The 15,735-nt window shown below is 39.7% G+C and overlaps 2 protein-coding genes across 3 annotated transcripts; both read right to left on the bottom strand.

Annotated features, from left to right (window-relative positions):
* Positions 1-1,030: 1,030 nt before the first annotated feature.
* Positions 1,031-3,762, bottom strand: si:ch211-145o7.3 (forkhead box protein N2). The gene is made up of 4 exons (XM_063486283.1): positions 3,168-3,762; positions 2,887-3,013; positions 1,799-1,854; positions 1,031-1,443 (listed from the first exon to the last, which is right to left on the bottom strand). Exons 1-4 carry the CDS (start codon positions 3,760-3,762, stop codon positions 1,112-1,114), a joined length of 1,110 nt encoding a protein of 369 aa, XP_063342353.1. The 3' UTR covers positions 1,031-1,111.
* A 2,338-nt stretch (positions 3,763-6,100) lies between these two features.
* yif1a (Yip1 interacting factor homolog A (S. cerevisiae)) lies at positions 6,101-13,994 on the bottom strand. Of its 2 annotated transcripts, none has more exons than XM_063486264.1 (9): positions 13,905-13,994; positions 13,477-13,528; positions 11,075-11,319; positions 10,000-10,104; positions 8,567-8,645; positions 8,400-8,457; positions 8,156-8,311; positions 7,913-8,006; positions 6,101-6,760 (listed from the first exon to the last, which is right to left on the bottom strand). In XM_063486264.1, exons 2-9 carry the CDS (start codon positions 13,505-13,507, stop codon positions 6,602-6,604), a joined length of 927 nt encoding a protein of 308 aa, XP_063342334.1. In that variant the 5' UTR covers positions 13,508-13,528; positions 13,905-13,994; the 3' UTR covers positions 6,101-6,601. The 2 variants fall into 2 exon arrangements, with proteins under 2 accessions (XP_063342334.1, XP_063342341.1); XM_063486271.1 differs by having other exon boundaries at positions 13,909-13,967.
* Between the last annotated feature and the right edge of the window lie 1,741 nt (positions 13,995-15,735).

The following is a 15,735-nucleotide window of genomic DNA, read 5'->3' as shown; positions in this document are numbered from 1 at the left end:
GTGGTATACAGAGGCACTGGTGCACATATTAAAACTGTGAATACACTGACTGCACAAAATGTTTTATTTGTCCTGTACAAATCTATTCTGAATTTCTTAAATCATAACTTTGACATTATCATTAATACTAAAGACTTATTTTAACCAAGTCAAACTAAACCAAACCAAGCAAACTCACTGAAGCGGAAAACAAACATTAAAAACAAAACTATAACAACCGATGCACAGCTCAGAAGAACGGCATCACAGATTTTATTTATTAGATTACAAAACCCAAAGCTGTTGTAAATACATACAATTTATGAAGAGAATTTCAGTGTAACCGACATGTAACGTGGTTAAAATGGCAGTGAGTCAATCAAACCTTTCCTGATTGAAGACATCGTGCAAATAAAATAAACTCAAGCAAAGATAATCTTGAAAATAATGGACATTAAAAACCATTAGAAATAAACTTCAAAGTAATTATTATAACTGAGAAGTGCTTCCCTGTACTTCTTAAGTACAATCTAAAATCACAGCTACATTATAAATTATTTTTTATCGGTTGTCTTCAACTATCAAAGCAACAGTGTTGCTGAAAACAACAAAGACTGTCAACTACAGTTTACTTTGAATGTCCTACAGAAACTTTCTTAGAAAGAAAAGATGGTCACCGCTTAGAACAACTGAAAGAGGGTAACACATATTCATATTTTACTGGTAACGATGTGGAAGTGAGTCAGTTTGACGTTTGCTGTACATTAAACGTGAAGATTTCAACAGCGTGTTAGTCACGCCTGAACTTGGGAAACCTCTCAGTCGAGAAGCAGCACTCTGTATTGAGCTCGAAGCACTCCTTCCACCCCTGAGAACGATGTTAACATGTTAAAAAATCACTGTGGAATCACTTAATTTTTAATACTTTTGTCTCAGTTCTACACCCTGAAGGCTCTGTTCAGGCTGGATGGGATGCTATGGTGATATATTCAGCTTGTGTACTGGAAGCCTGAAATTATGTGGAACAATACTCCATCAGTTAATTCGACCTTTACTGTAATATCACTACAGGGCAGTAAACAGGCTATAGGGCAGTGTTGTCATCCCAGGAGGGTTTCTTTGAGGATCTGAACTAATATCCACCACCTGCGAGGTCCAGCAGTGACCCGGCAGCCTCCTGGGCCTCGGCATCAAGCTGCAGGATCTCCACGGTCTCCAGGTCGAGCTCGGTGTCGTCCGGCAGCACAAGGTACTGGTACTGCTGAGACTCATAATAGTGCAGCTCGATGTAGCCGCTGTCAGACAGGGGGTCCTTCTCCATGTCTTCACACACTTCCTCCTGCTGGTATTCCACAGACTCCATGGTGACGAGCTCCTCGTGATCCGGGGTCAGAAGGCACAGCGGGTTTTCGGCTAAAATCGGACTATCGGCAGTAGACAGGAGGAGGGTGTGAGAAAGAGGATCTGCATGAGAAAGACAACATTAACATTAATAACCCATCTTCCTGCAGCTTGGCTGAACAACCACTTGCAGGATTCTTTAGCGAGGACGTGGGCCCGTATGGCAAAGAGGCTCGGAAATAAAACGGAGGGGTGGGGTGAGGGCACTCATAAAAAGTCAGGCTATTGCCGGGTTGCCAAGGTAATGGAAGGCAGTTTCCATGAGAACAGAACACAAACACAGGAACAATGATGCATGCTGGGAAAGCTGCAAAGCTACAGACAAGCTGCAGGTGATAAAAGTGTCACAGAGGGCTGTTACTCCGCAGACAAAACGACTGAAACAATTTCATACCGGGTCCAGTATGTAGGTCCTGACCTAATATTTCCATCGAATCACACTCAGCAGGCATCTTGTAGCTTTCTCCCTCCAACCTGCGCACAACACACATCACAGCAAGAGAGCCATTAAAATGTAAAATTATTTAGAAACACTAGAAACACTCCACTAGACGCATATTAGATTTTACTGATGTGGTGGTTAAGGAGAGAAATATACTGTGTTAAAAGAAAAATATCATGTACGACGACAGCTATAGATGATATTTCATCCTACTTCTGCAATATATAAGTGAATATGTTTGCCAATTTTTAAAAAAAGGCAAAAGATAGTGAAGGAATACCCAAATATTCAGTTTAATAAAGTCAGCGTTTTGCATCACCTTCAGTTCCAATCAGAGGAGACTCCAGTGCAATGATTCATTTACAGGTGCAAAAAGACTGCATCAGCAATGACATGGAGACCAGAGGAGTTGAGAAAGGTTTAACCTGGGACCATCGTCACTCGAAGTCACTGAATGTCATGACTTCTCTGAAAACCACATTGCTGCGAGTCACTTCCTATGTGGAAGCCCCTTAATGTTTCACCAGCACCGTGTTAAAAACTTATTAGAAAGGCAGCAAATCCTTAAGAGAGGTCGATGCCTGTAAATGTTTGCATATTTTTCTTTTTAAAACTGAAGATCCTTTACACATCAACTACCGTATTGTGCAAAAATATTGAGCCACCCTCAAATCGTTATTTTGCTTCCATGTAGCCGAATTTACTGTAATTTTTAAAATTAGTCTTGTCCAATAGTTCTCGCAGCTCTCTGAACGTCTTTCAAAGTTTTTCTTTGGACACTGGCTGCCTTTTCAGTCACTCACACTCCAGGTTTTGTACCTGACCATTTTCAGAAGAATTTTTACGTTGACCTATGAATCATTCAAGCCTTAAAAAGTACCCATATTTCCATGTATGTCTGCACATATTTCAATATATCTCTGTCTGTATTTCCCCATTTTCTGAGTAAAATATAAAGAAAAGAAGGGTGACTCATTTCTTGTTGAACACTTTGGATTTTCTGGCCGTTCCTCAGTATGGGGCACTAAAGCTAGTTTTTACAAATCCCTATTGCAGATACTCACAGTGCAGGCTTGTGTAACAGGTTGCTGTTGTTGCTGTGATAACTGTGGGTCTTCCTGAGCACTTCTAGGAGCGCCGGCCGGTACTCTGGACACACACACCACAGCGATCCCTTCCCCACTGACTGCAACAAACAAACAAATCCATGTAGCAGATGTTAGTCTTCAAAAACCCAACACAAGTCATTTTCGTGAGTTGTAATCAATGTTTTGAATTCAGACCATCTGGATACAATGAGGAGTTCACTTAGATCAGTGAGTTTGGTGCTGTTCTGTTATTTAAGCACCCACCTGGCTCTTGTCCCTCTGAATGCGTCTGAAGCTCTTGCTCAGAGACAGATTGTGTCTGACAGAGTTCCTCCAGCCACCCGTTGCCGTCCTGTAGTAGGGGAAATTGTTCACAATCCATTCGTAGATGTCCTTCACTGGAAGCCTCTTTTGTGGCGAATCTTCTATTGCCATGAAAATCAGACTGCTAAAGGAGTACGGCGGCTTGGACGAAGCAGCGGGAAGAAGCTGGGAAGCCACGGAGGGCTCCTGCTGAGGCAGCGGTGTCATTTTGGTGAGGGGCTGCAGTGGCAGCAGATCCCCTCTCTGATGCAGCCAGTTGAGACAGGTGAGGTCATCTTGGTCAGCTAGGCTTTGTCCTTCGAGGCAATGAGACACTGTAAAGTGTGAAAGAGGGGAGCAGGAGTGAACAGACTCTGCTGTTGCTGGAGAAAATGAGGCTGGGGATGGCGGGAAAGAGATAGGCGAAAGTGGCAGTGAAATGCGACCATTTGAGGAGGTATGCTGGGGTGAGGAGGACAACGGCAGAGGCCCTCTGATAGTGGCGGGAGAGGGGCACAAGTGTGGCAGTGTATGAGAGCTGTTTTCCATCTCACTCTCAGGGCGAAGCTTCCAGGATCATGCAGCTGAAAGATGAGGTTGAAATGAATCAGAGAGGAAAGATGAAGTCATCAAGATACAAATTGCTTCCAGGACAGGCAGGAACAGCAAGGACTGTACCTGTATTTGTGAGTTGTTGTTTATTCTTTTCAGGTATAATATACCTGACTTTAACTGCGACCTCTTCATAGATTAAAAAAAAAAGCCAAACATACTAGATCACCACACACACAAACAAAAAGATTGAAAATGCTGGAAAAATAAGAACTCCATAGCAGGTAAATGTTTGCCACCCGTTCCCCTCTGATGAGCATCCACTAAACGTCCAAAGTCCACTCCTACTGCTCCAGTTTAATAAAGGCAAACGAAGTCAGAGGACAAGTGCAGGTCCCAGAGAAAGTTACTGCTCATCGTAGTCTACTGACCATGACCAGGATTATTAAACATATTTAAAAAAACAAAACAAAACTAAGGCCAATAATACACGTATAGCATGTCTAATCTACTCTTATAAGGCTCTGGAGGTTTGTGTGTGAAGCCACATGGTTCTACAAAGCAGTTCAGCGGGGAAATGGCGGAACAATATAAAGTTTCATTTAGCTATTGTAGAAAGCCGCCTTTTCCCCCCTCACAGGTGACCCGCTCGGCGCTGTTAGCTAGTCTTTCAAACGTATAATATAAACTAGTTACTCACCAAATCACCAAAGCAGGGACTATGGTGGGAATTGCCTCCTCTTAAATGTCGATGTGTAAAAAAAAGAGTTAAAAGTGAAACCCTGATGTTCAGAAGTAGACTTTCATTCGGACACCTTTCACTCCGCTCTCTGTGGCGGTCCGTGGTTTCCATGGACACCATAAGGACGCTGTGCAGGGTGCGCGTATCCGGGCGCGTTCCCACAACATTTGGTCTGACACCAGCCACAGGCGGCAGACAAGGGATATTAAACATACGGTTCTGGGGCCAGAAACAGCTCGCCAAAGTGTTCAGTCCGGCCCATAGGATGGCTTTGAAACACGTGAAAATTACAGAGTAGAAGGACATACATTTTAAACTCCTGACTGTATTTTGTGGTTACAGATGAGTCATATAATAAGAGTCTGAACATCAGGAACCAAGAGTCTGAAAAGTGGTTGTTTTACAGGTTTCTTACTGACAAAACCATCCCTTATAGCCTACCATACTACACCAATATATAACACATTAAACAGGAAATCCATCCATCCATCCATCCATTCGCTTCCGCTTATCCTTTTCAGGGTCGCTGGAGCCTATGCAAGCTGTCTTAGAGGCGCTGTACACTGGTTCTTTTTTATTATTCATTTGTAGAAATCATTCTAGCTTTATGTTTTATTGACTGGTATTTTTCATAGTTAATAATTACAAACTCAAGATTGTAAACATGGGCTGTAAGATTGGATGTTAGCAACTTTGGGAGTCATGAGTACTGAAAAACAGGTGAGACATCCTCAGAGATCCACAGCCTGTTCATGGTGGATTCACTTTACTACCATTAGCATGGAGGTACACGGTCCAACCTCTGCCAACATCTTGTGCCCGGGGGTTTGTAGTATAACTCTGTAGAACAAATCCAGGTGAGAGTATATGATGTAGTGTGATATGGGTGTCACTTACACATCGTCGTTTGCTTTTTGGTGATGTTACAGCAGAACTTTCTTGCCATTTATGTCTTTATTGTTGGTAACTGTGAGGTCTCTACTGTTGTGATTACATTTGATAAAAGGCACAAATGGAATTTCCAAAAGGACAAATAAATCTGAATCTAATGCCAACAATTACATTATATTACACTACTTGTTGTCTCCATGTTCTGCACGGACAGAATAACAGTGCTCTGAAATTTGAACATACTGAGGATATCTCAGGAATTTGTGGTTCAAACAACATTAGTTAGGTTTACTGTTATATAAGATGCTAAATCATGTGTAATTATTAATTTATGCATTAATGTCTTAGCAGCAATTTTCCAAATGCATGTTTGAATGTTTTGCGTCTGCAAATGTCAACCAAACACCCGGTTTAAGGTAAAACTAACTGCTGTACAGTTCAATTAGCACTAAATGGAAAGAGAAGGCAATTTCCTTCAGCTGCTCACTTCTTTACCGAGTGGACGCCACCGCAGCTGATACAAAATACTTGAGTACAATTCAAGTAACATCATTATAGTCAAGTGCATACTTGAGTTAATGAAGGTTAATTTCACCTCTAGTAAAATGAATGAATTCTAAATGTAGGCTATTACACCTTACATTGCATTTATACTGTTATGACCTGAAGCAAAAAGCAAAAAGAAGCAGTCTGAATTCAGTACACAAAGCTAAATATATTTATTTTTTCTAGAAAAATCCAAACATTGTCGTGCTTTGTCAAATGTAGATAAATAAAATCCAGGATTCAGAAGAAAGGGAGATAATGCAGCAGCATTACCGTTGAAACAAAATATGTTACTGGAATCATGTGTGCAACGTCAATACTGAAAAGCATGTTGCGAGCCTTCATACAAAAGTAGATCTGAACCATATCGGTTCTGATTAAGCAAATCTTTCAGTGAAAGCCCTTTTGTTCAAGGTTAGGTGGCAAAAAATAAGCGTCTGTCAGAGTTCTGTACAGTTACGGTGGACGAGACAATTTCCGTTTCACACTTTCTTGTTAAATCAACAACAAGCTCAGTGCACGCTGCACTCAACACCATCTATGTATGCTTCGAGTTTAATGACAAAAGAGCGTATAAAGGCAGGTATACAAACACTCACAACCACATTTTTTTGGAGTCCACTACTCCTGGACTATAGGCTATTGAACACCTCACAGTCACCTGACCAAGTGAGAGGTTAACCAGTAAATAATGATTGGCTGAAAGAGCGCGGATGCGACAGTGATATAAAGACGGAGCTGAGGTTTGGCATTCGATCCCATTCCCATAGAGTCCGAGGACAGCGAGGGGAGGATCTTCATTTTCAGAGAGCGAACCTGTGGAAGAAGGAAAATCTTTAGAAGTACATAGATTGAAAGCAGAGGTTAAACGGATATTCAGTCTGTGTCTAACAACACGTCAAAAACATACTTACCGATGTGTGACAGCAGCTTTAACCTTTATGCAAACTGATAGTATCTTTAATGAGTTTCTGCTGACTGATTCTCCGCATCAGCTGTTCCCATACTTTAAGTCTTTGCTACTACTATTACTCATTCAACTTTTGACATGAGTAGGGGATGACATGCAGCAAAAGGTCCCGGATTAGACTTGAAGGCGGCCTGTTGTGTTGAGCCTTGCACCATGCAGTCACCTGCTCAACTCAATAAGGCTAAACTGGCACCAGCTATTATTAATTCAAACATCAATATAGACCCAGAGCTGTACAATCGGTGTGCCACTAAAGTAAACACCCCATCACATGATAAACTGGAAAAACAACAAATATCTGAAAAATATATGGATGTGTACGCATGCTGCATGAATGTAAATGTTGGTTACTAATCTGCTTTTTCTTGCCTTTTTTGGGTATTAAACGATAAAAACATAACTTTGAAAATATTTTTAAAAAGGGGCATGATTCGTTACCATTTATCATTCTAATTTTAAAAGTGTGAGAAAAAGAAGCTACTCCTTCTACATAGTTGGTTTCTTATTCACAGCGGTCACCATAGCGGGTAAACTCTGCATGTTTAATTTGGCAGTTTTTATGCCGGATGCCCTTCCTGATACAACCCCAGTGGGATTTTTGTCTCCTCCTGGGATTGAACCGGGGCTCTTCTGCTTGTTAGGCAGTCCGCCTGGAATTTTATTCAGCCCACTGCATGGCTTTGCAAAATTAGAAAACGGCACGGGAGCGCACAAAATTTGAACTTTGTACTGCCTTTTGTGCCTAAGTATCAGTGAAGTAAGAGACAATTAAATAACACAGGAAAGAGGAACAAGAAATGAAATAAGGGCATTTTTTTTCTTAAAAAAAAAATGATTATCAGACAATAGGTGTAGCAGTGCGACTCACTTTACAGTCTGGCCCAGGAAATCAATTAAACACAACTGATTTAGACTGACGAAATGTAAATACTCCAGTCCATCAAACTTATAAACTTTAGAGTTGAAGGATGCCGTCAATACAGACTGAAAATACTCACAATGAAGAACATGAGAGCAAAGGAGGACCAGGCAAGCGCCACAAAATAGCCATCACTGCCAAACAGCAATCCACACAACACTGTGAAGATCATCCTGGATGAAGACATAAACAGACACATTCCCTCAGTAAATTCAGCATGATTTATTTAAAAACAATACATGACTGGAAGAAGCTTTTGCAAATAATTTCTAAATAATAAAGAATCATTTTGCAAATATATGTGCATCTGTGATTTATTTACCCAACATATTTGTATCCACTGTAGGCGATGAGATCAAAGGTGGAGAGGTCGGTGTGTACTGTCAGCAGATATAAACTCAGCAACATCACCAAGACCTCGATGATGACCCACACGAGGGCAGTGCTAGCACACAGGCCGAGGACCTCTGGACTGAACCTGCACACAAAGTCAACATTTGGCTTATCTCACATACACAGATTCTTTGTGAGTCATAAAACAAATGAGTGGAAGAAAGATTAGTCACCTTTTTTGAATGCCAAGAGCCATTCCAGCAAGTAAAATGTAGGTGATAAAAGCCATCGCTAAAAGATTTTAAAAAAAAAAACCAAAAAAAAAAAACCCACTTAATATGTTACACAAACATCCCAAAACATTATGCCTGGAATGATTTTGTGTGTACATGAAACTGACTTGGTATGTAAAGGTCTGATGCATTCACATCCTGTCTTGGAGTCAGTGGAGTGTCGCGATGATAACGAACTTCCCAATCCTGCCAAGAAACACAAATAAAAAACACAAATACGACATGAATCACCCTCAGAGAACAAAAAAATTCAGGTCCAAGTCAGCTTGTTTTAATTACAAGGAAAGCAGAGCACTGCAGCTTTTTTTAATTGACAATTGAGCAGTAGTAGGCCAGTTTTAGCTGAGCATTTGCAGCAGCAGGATGATGTCCAAAGTGAACTTTAATCCGCTGTTAACCACAGACATTAAAAAGTAGAGACAATACACTCAAAGACTCCTGAATGGAAATTTTTATGGGAATGCCTTAACCCAAAAGCCAAATCTTTTGGTTTATAACAGCCAAATTGAGACACCTTTGTGTTGTTGCAGTGAAACACCTCCCAAAAAGGTTCTAATTGTGCAAGAGACTTCTATTCTTTATCATAGTAAAGACTTCTAATCTACTGATTCATGCACATGAATAGCGTTTTCCCAGCCTTGCATTTGTGCTCTTAAATACCTTTTTCATCTGTCCAGTTTCACATGTACTGACTCATGTCCATATTTGCATTGGATGGACTGATGGAGTGCATCATTTTGCCTCTCTAAACAAATAGACATGATGGCATTTTATGTTTCCTTAGGATTATTTTTAGCACATTCTTAATTCAAAATGACGATTTTAGGTTTAGGATTATAAACGATTCAATTAGGTTTGTTCATGGACAACAACTTGGTTAGGTTCATATCTTTTAAAACTTTTTGTGGTTGTCAGGGTGACACATAAAAGCTGATATACATATTGCAGACACAAGCTTCTTACCAAAATATATCAATTTCAATTCATGTTGACCATCATGAAAAACAAACAGATAATGTGTGTCTGTGAACACAAACAAATGGAATTGCCAGTCTGTGTACATATGTTTTTAGAGGGCACTCTATATGGAAAAACCTGAAAATGAGCTACAGTTCTTGTGTCTCGGGTGTTGGATGTTTGTGAGACTCCAAGCAGTGGTGTCCCATTTTGTCCCTATTGTTGATTTTGAGCAGCTTATAATCACTACATAGCAGTTAACTGTAAATACAATGTGATCCTGGTCTTTTAAGGAACATCTGCATCCTGCGTAGGCTGCATATTATCAAGGCACATATTGTTTGGAGTGGTGTCACATTTACAATCTGAGTAAGTTACAGTGTGCAGGAACTGAATGAGCTCAGTGTGTCTTTATACCCAAACAAGTAGTCAGAGCATAATAATGTTCAAAAATGAAGCTGCAGAAGTGATAAAGTGTCTGATATGTGTTTCAAAACATATCAGAGAAAATTATCATGCAGTCTTAAGTTTGATAAATGTCACGTAGTCTCCCTTAAGTTGACTCTGAGAAGGCTCAGATTACCTGATGTGTATAAGGGAACATGAGGATCATAAGTTTCTTCAGTACATATCTGGTGTCGACAGCAAAGAAGTATTTCAGCTTGTTCACAGACATGAATCTGCTGATCTGAAAGCCAGAGGAAATGCAAATATTAACAAAAACAGACATGAAAGTCTGCCAAAACTAATAAATACAGTTGAGTCATAATCATTTTTACAAGAGGTTGTTCCTTTTCTCAGCATTATGCATCATTTTGTCATGTTGTGCAACAAAGCTGCCAAACCAGTAAAACAACATCTTCATTATTGATATGCTGCATGTTTTTAAATTGCTCGTTCCCCCCAAATTGTTAAGACAATCATCAACTCTTATTTAATATTAAAAAGCAGAGCAGAAAATAGTCTAGTTGATGGAAAACGTGTCATTTAAAATGGCAACCCCAACACATTAAAGTTTCAACCGTGAAATGGCTTTGGATATGACTAACACCAGAATGTTTCAGAGTACAGGAGAGTAGCTGGAAAGCAGGAAACATTACCCCTGTGTCAACAAAAATAACTCATCTCTGTGCTCGTGTGGGTTGGTGGGAAATACATTATGAACTTATGAACAACAGCAGGAAACACTTTAGGGAACAAATAAACAAAACAGCACAAAAATAACCATCTACACAGGAGAGTGCATTAGTTCTGTCCCTGCTGAAAACGAAAGTGCTGTATTTAAGATACTCTAGTCCTACTTAGAACCAATGTCATAAAAGATCCCAGACGTTGGGAGGTTACTGTGTTATAGACGCCAAAACACTGAACACAACCTATACCAGAAGAGCTTAAATAAAGTACGATAACTGAATAAAATTAAATAAAATATGGCAAAACAAATAACTCAGCAGAGGTACAAAAGACAGAAGATCAAATTAATAAATAGCAAAAAATAAAAACTACAGAGAAAAATGTGTGGCAGCTTTAAAGCTGGACCATTTACCAGTCCAGATCTTGACCTTAATTACAAGTCCCTTGGTTAGCACCCTATCTTCCATTCAGTCACATTTGGTGCTACGTATCAAGTCTCAAACGGCCCCAAATAGGAGACTCACCTCTTTGTTTACCATATCCTTCCCCTGGTTGGCTAAGGAGGAGCCGTACATCATCGCAGCATTGGCCATAGGGTCAGCAAAGAGGTTGTTCATCCCACCACCTCCTTGCATGTCATTTGAGGGTCCTTCCATATTGTACCCAGCAGTGTAATACCCCTGACTGTTCATTGCAGGAGCTGCTGAGCTAGTGTCTTCAAACAGGACGGAGTCACCTGCGGGGGGGGCTGCACGAGCTCTCGGCTTAGCTGTGGAAAAATGGACACAGGAGGGTAAACGGAGAGTATGACAACATTAATATTTAACTGACTGAAACATTCAGGCATGCCACTTATTAACCACTGACAGTGAAATCCACTACAATATGTTAATGAGATCACAATTTAGTACTTCTCAAAGCAAGAGAGGCATTTTAGTGGAGGGCAAGATAACACATGATTAAATAATAAGAAAAGATATCCTTTCCTCATTTAAAAAAAGAGGATTGTTTTACAGCAGCCAAAACATTAAAACACAACCTATAAGAAAATAGCTTAAAATAAGAAGGGCTTAATAAAATAAAAAGTCATATGTGGCAAAAAACAGCCCAATAAGATAAAAAATACAGTCAAATTTAATAGAAAGAAGGGAAATGAAATACAGTAAAAGAGTATCTAAATATAACAAGGAGCTTAATAAGTGAAAATCTATTTTAAAAAAAATACAAGTGCCTGCTTAAAATATTAATATTAATTTCCCAGTGACCCTCAAAGTCCTCCAATATTTACACCTAGTTAGTAGTAAAGTACACAAGAGGAATTGGGAACATCTTTTCCATAAGCAACATTAAAGAACAAGCCAAAAGCACTTCTGGGCATGACACCTTTAGTTATTTATTTATTTTTTGCTTTGTGTTAAACTCCACAACCTCATTAGACATTTTCACACAATCCAACAAATGTCCTTTCTGTATATGGTTAAGATCCTCTGCTCTTTTTCAGAAGGAAGTGTTTTTCTAAGTAGTAATTAACTTCCCCCAACAAATGACGCACTTAGGCTGAGGCCCATTGACATGCCTGGTTCAGCTGAAGCCAGACAGGTAGAGACAGGTAAGTCTTTCAGTAATTTTCAATGTCTTGACTTGGTTTTGTGTGGTTATGCCCACACAACAAAGTGATCCTTTTTGCTTTACCCAACCTTTGACGTACACTAATAAACATAAATGTCCTTCATTACTTTTTCCGCAGCTCCAGTAATAATGATTTGTTGATGCAAATTTCCTGAGATGCAGCAGGATTGCTTCAAGGCGCACCAGTGTTCCTCACCATTTTTCAATAGAAAATCCCACCTACAGCAATTTCCTGTTTTGGGTTTAATTTGCCTTGCATGATACTCTTACGTCAAAGCAATTATACCAGCTATTTTGTTAGGTACATCTGTTCAACTGCTTGTTAACTGAAATATTTAATCAGTTTATCAAGTAGCAGAAACTAAGAACATTTAGGCAGGTACACATGGTCAAGAAAACCTGTTAAAGTTCAAATGAGCATAAGAATGAGGAAGAAAGGGGATTTAAGTGACTTTGACCATGTCATGGCTGTTTGTGTCAGTTGGGCTCATCTGGCTATTTCAGAAGCTGGTTATGTCATGGGATTTTCACACACAGCCATCTCTAGGGTTGACAAAGAATGGTCTGAAAAAAGGGTAAATATCCAGTTAGCAGCAATTGTCTGGGTGAAATTGCTTTGTTGATGTCAGACATGACTGGCCGAATGGCTTCATGCTGAAAGGAAGGCAACAGTAACTCAAAACACCACTTACCAAGATAAACAACCCTCCATCTATAAGTGCACAATAAGATATGTGCTATTCTCATGGTAGTATCTGAATATGGTGTAAATAAAATGAACCATGGCTCCATCCTATATTGTATTAATGGTTCATGCTGGTGGTGATGATATTTTCTGAGTACACTTTGGGCTCCTTGGTGCCAACTCAGCATTGTTTAAAGTAAGCATTGTTCCTGACCATGTCCATCTTTTTACAAACAGAGTGTCCTGGATGTGCACTCAACAAATCTCCACTAACTATGTGATGATATCATATCAACATGGAGAAAACTCTGTGAGGACCATTTCCAGCACCTTGTTTAATCTGTGCCACGCAGAATTGAGCCAGTTCAGCCAGCAAACCGTACTAGCAAAGCAGACCTAAAAAACAGTGGTCGCATAGTATGTAGCACTATGCGATCATATAACAGTTATAACCTACATCAAGACACGTAAGTGTACCAAATAAACTGGCATGTTTGATTACGTGACAGCAACCAGCTGAGTTTGGTGAACCCTGTGTGACCAGAAAAAAACAGGAAGTGAGAATATTTGAGAAAATTCTGCAAATAGAACAATCCATGGTGATTCACTTACTTGCTCGGTACCCATGATGTGGCAAGTCCATTGTAACACTCGCTGACGTTAGCTTGAAATAAAGACAATGACACGTTAGCAACAGTTCTGCTTACTTAGCATTAAATCTCTGTGCATTACGCTAACGTTAATGCTGACATTGGGTTAACACCCTAAATGTTACAAGGGACTAGCGTTTCTCTAACACCTGCTAGGTACGCTGCTAACACATACTTACTGTTGCTTCCACTTAATGTTAACCAGATGCTACCTAGCCAAACTAGCTAAGTTAACATCATCCTCTTTTTAGCTCAAACTAGGCAGAACAAGGGAGCCGATATAAGAAGCTCTAGCAGTAGCGTTAAACATGTCCAAATAGTCTGTCTGGTCTGGGGGATAATATATTGTTTCAATTTTTAAAGAAAATTGTGAAGGATAAGAGCACTTACCTACACAGCTAACGTTGGTAGCTAGCTACGTGGCTATCAGAGACTGTAGATCCCACCCACTGAGGTTGGTGGACCTCAGTGTGCCTGCGTGGCAGAAACGGTGTAAGTACAAGGCAGAGTACACAGCACAGCACACAGCTCATAATACGAGTAGTTGAGTGTTTATTTTCCTTATGTTGAGTTACTTCCAGGAAGCAACAACAATCGGAATAATGCAAAATAACTAGCAAACGGAACCTGCAGTGGAGTAAAAAGTACAATACTGTGCAAAAGTCTTGAGCCATCCGTCCTTACACACACACACACACACACACACACACAGATATATGTATATGTGTATATATATATATGTGTGTAAGCAGTGTTGGTCAAGTTACTTGAAAAAAAGTAAATAGTTACTAATTACCGATTGCTTCTCCAAAAAGTAATCCCGTTACTGATTACTAATTTTCAAAAGTAGTTAGTTCCTTAGTTACTTTTTAAAAACATGATACACAACCTGAATACGTAATAAAGCAGTAGACCTTTCAGCCCAATTCTATTTTTATGCATAATCCATCATATAAAATTGAATCAAATGGAAAGCTTCTTTTTGTTTTATTAGTTTTAACCTTTTAATTTTGAACACATTAAGCAAAAAATAGATTATGCAACTCTTGAATTTTTTTTAACATTTTAACCTATTTTCTGCATGTTTTGTGTTTACACTCGCTCTTTCAAATAGATGCAAGCAAAACACAGCAAAATAAATAAATACAATCAAAGATTCAGCGGCACTAAGTCCTGTCGCTCTTAAATCTATTTTGACCCGTTTAACAGGAGTGGGGCGGGTGGAGGATTGCCCGGTGCCACAGCGGTCAGTGGGGGATCCGGGGGTTTCTCTGTAAAATTCACATTCCCGTGGCGGCTTGCTAGGTGCTTGCTCAGATTTGAAGTTTAATTTTTCGCTGTAGAAAGAACTTTTCTTCCCACGCAGAGTGTACTTTTTACGGAATCAAACTCAAAGTAATGTAAGTATGTCCACGCTTTAAACGCTGCATGGTCGTACTCTCTCCCGCACTATCCATTGTTTATCTACAAACGTCTGTTGCTACCACTGACGTTGCACGCGCTTACGTCATTGTCACGAGACCCTCTCATCACGACGGTTTAGTAAGGCAGTAACGCAGCGTGCTTAAGGGAAAGTAACGGTAATCTAATGACTTTTTTTTGCAATAGTAATCCCTTACATTACTCGTTACGTGAAAAAAGTAATTGGATTACGTGTTACTGATCTTGAGTCCAGAACCACTGAACTAAATCTATGAAAATATATCCCAAATATATCACAGTTTGGCAGGCATAAAACAATTTTTTGCACCAGCAAAGTGATTCCCAAAAAGCTATTAGCTGAAAATTTGTCATATCTCTGCATGGTGTGCAGTGCCGTCCTTAAAATAATCTGAGGAAACTGGAGTGGAGGACAAAAGAAGAAGCAAAAAATAAATAAATATCTAGAGTAGATGAACAGTATCCAAAAGTAATGTCTTTGAGAAATAGAAAATAAAATCCAGCGAAGACCTGATACAGGACCTGAGAGATGCATTTTCAGTTGAGTCATCACCAAAGCAAACGGTCTCAGTCAAAGGGTGACTGTTAGGAGGAAATGAAACAGAGAGAAAAGGCTGAAATATGCCTAATTATACAAGAACTGGACTGAAAATTGGTACGAGCATTTCCTATGGAGTTCTGGATCCAAATCAGAACTCAACATTATTGAAGCCGTTTGGGATCATCTTGATAGAGAAAAGAACAAAAGTCAACCGACATCTAAAGTAGATCTTTGAATTTC

This window comes from Pelmatolapia mariae, linkage group LG2 (assembly GCF_036321145.2).
Source record: "Pelmatolapia mariae isolate MD_Pm_ZW linkage group LG2, Pm_UMD_F_2, whole genome shotgun sequence".
NCBI classification, from domain to species: Eukaryota; Metazoa; Chordata; class Actinopteri; order Cichliformes; family Cichlidae; genus Pelmatolapia; species Pelmatolapia mariae.
Note: the sequence above shows the minus strand (reverse complement) of the source record. Positions and strands in the feature narration are given on the sequence as shown.

Bases quoted from the DNA above. Each gene is read 5' to 3' on its own strand.
- si:ch211-145o7.3 (XM_063486283.1), bottom strand. From the start codon at position 3,762: ATGGAAAACAGCTCTCATACACTGCCACACTTGTGCCCCTCTCCCGCC. The intron at 3,014-3,167 runs CTTAAATAACAG...TTGTTTGTTTGT, and splicing joins GGACAAGAGCCAGGTGGGTG to TGCAGTCAGTGGGGAAGGGA. The intron at 1,444-1,798 runs GTCAGGACCTAC...TTTCTCATGCAG, and splicing joins TGATTCGATGGAAATATTAG to ATCCTCTTTCTCACACCCTC.
- yif1a (XM_063486264.1), bottom strand. From the start codon at position 13,507: ATGGACTTGCCACATCATGGGTACCGAGCAA. The intron at 8,312-8,399 runs GTGACTAATCTT...CTTTGTGTGCAG, and splicing joins GCTCTTGGCATTCAAAAAAG to GTTCAGTCCAGAGGTCCTCG. The intron at 6,761-7,912 runs GTGAGTATTTTC...CTTCTTCCACAG, and splicing joins TTGCTCTCATGTTCTTCATT to GTTCGCTCTCTGAAAATGAA.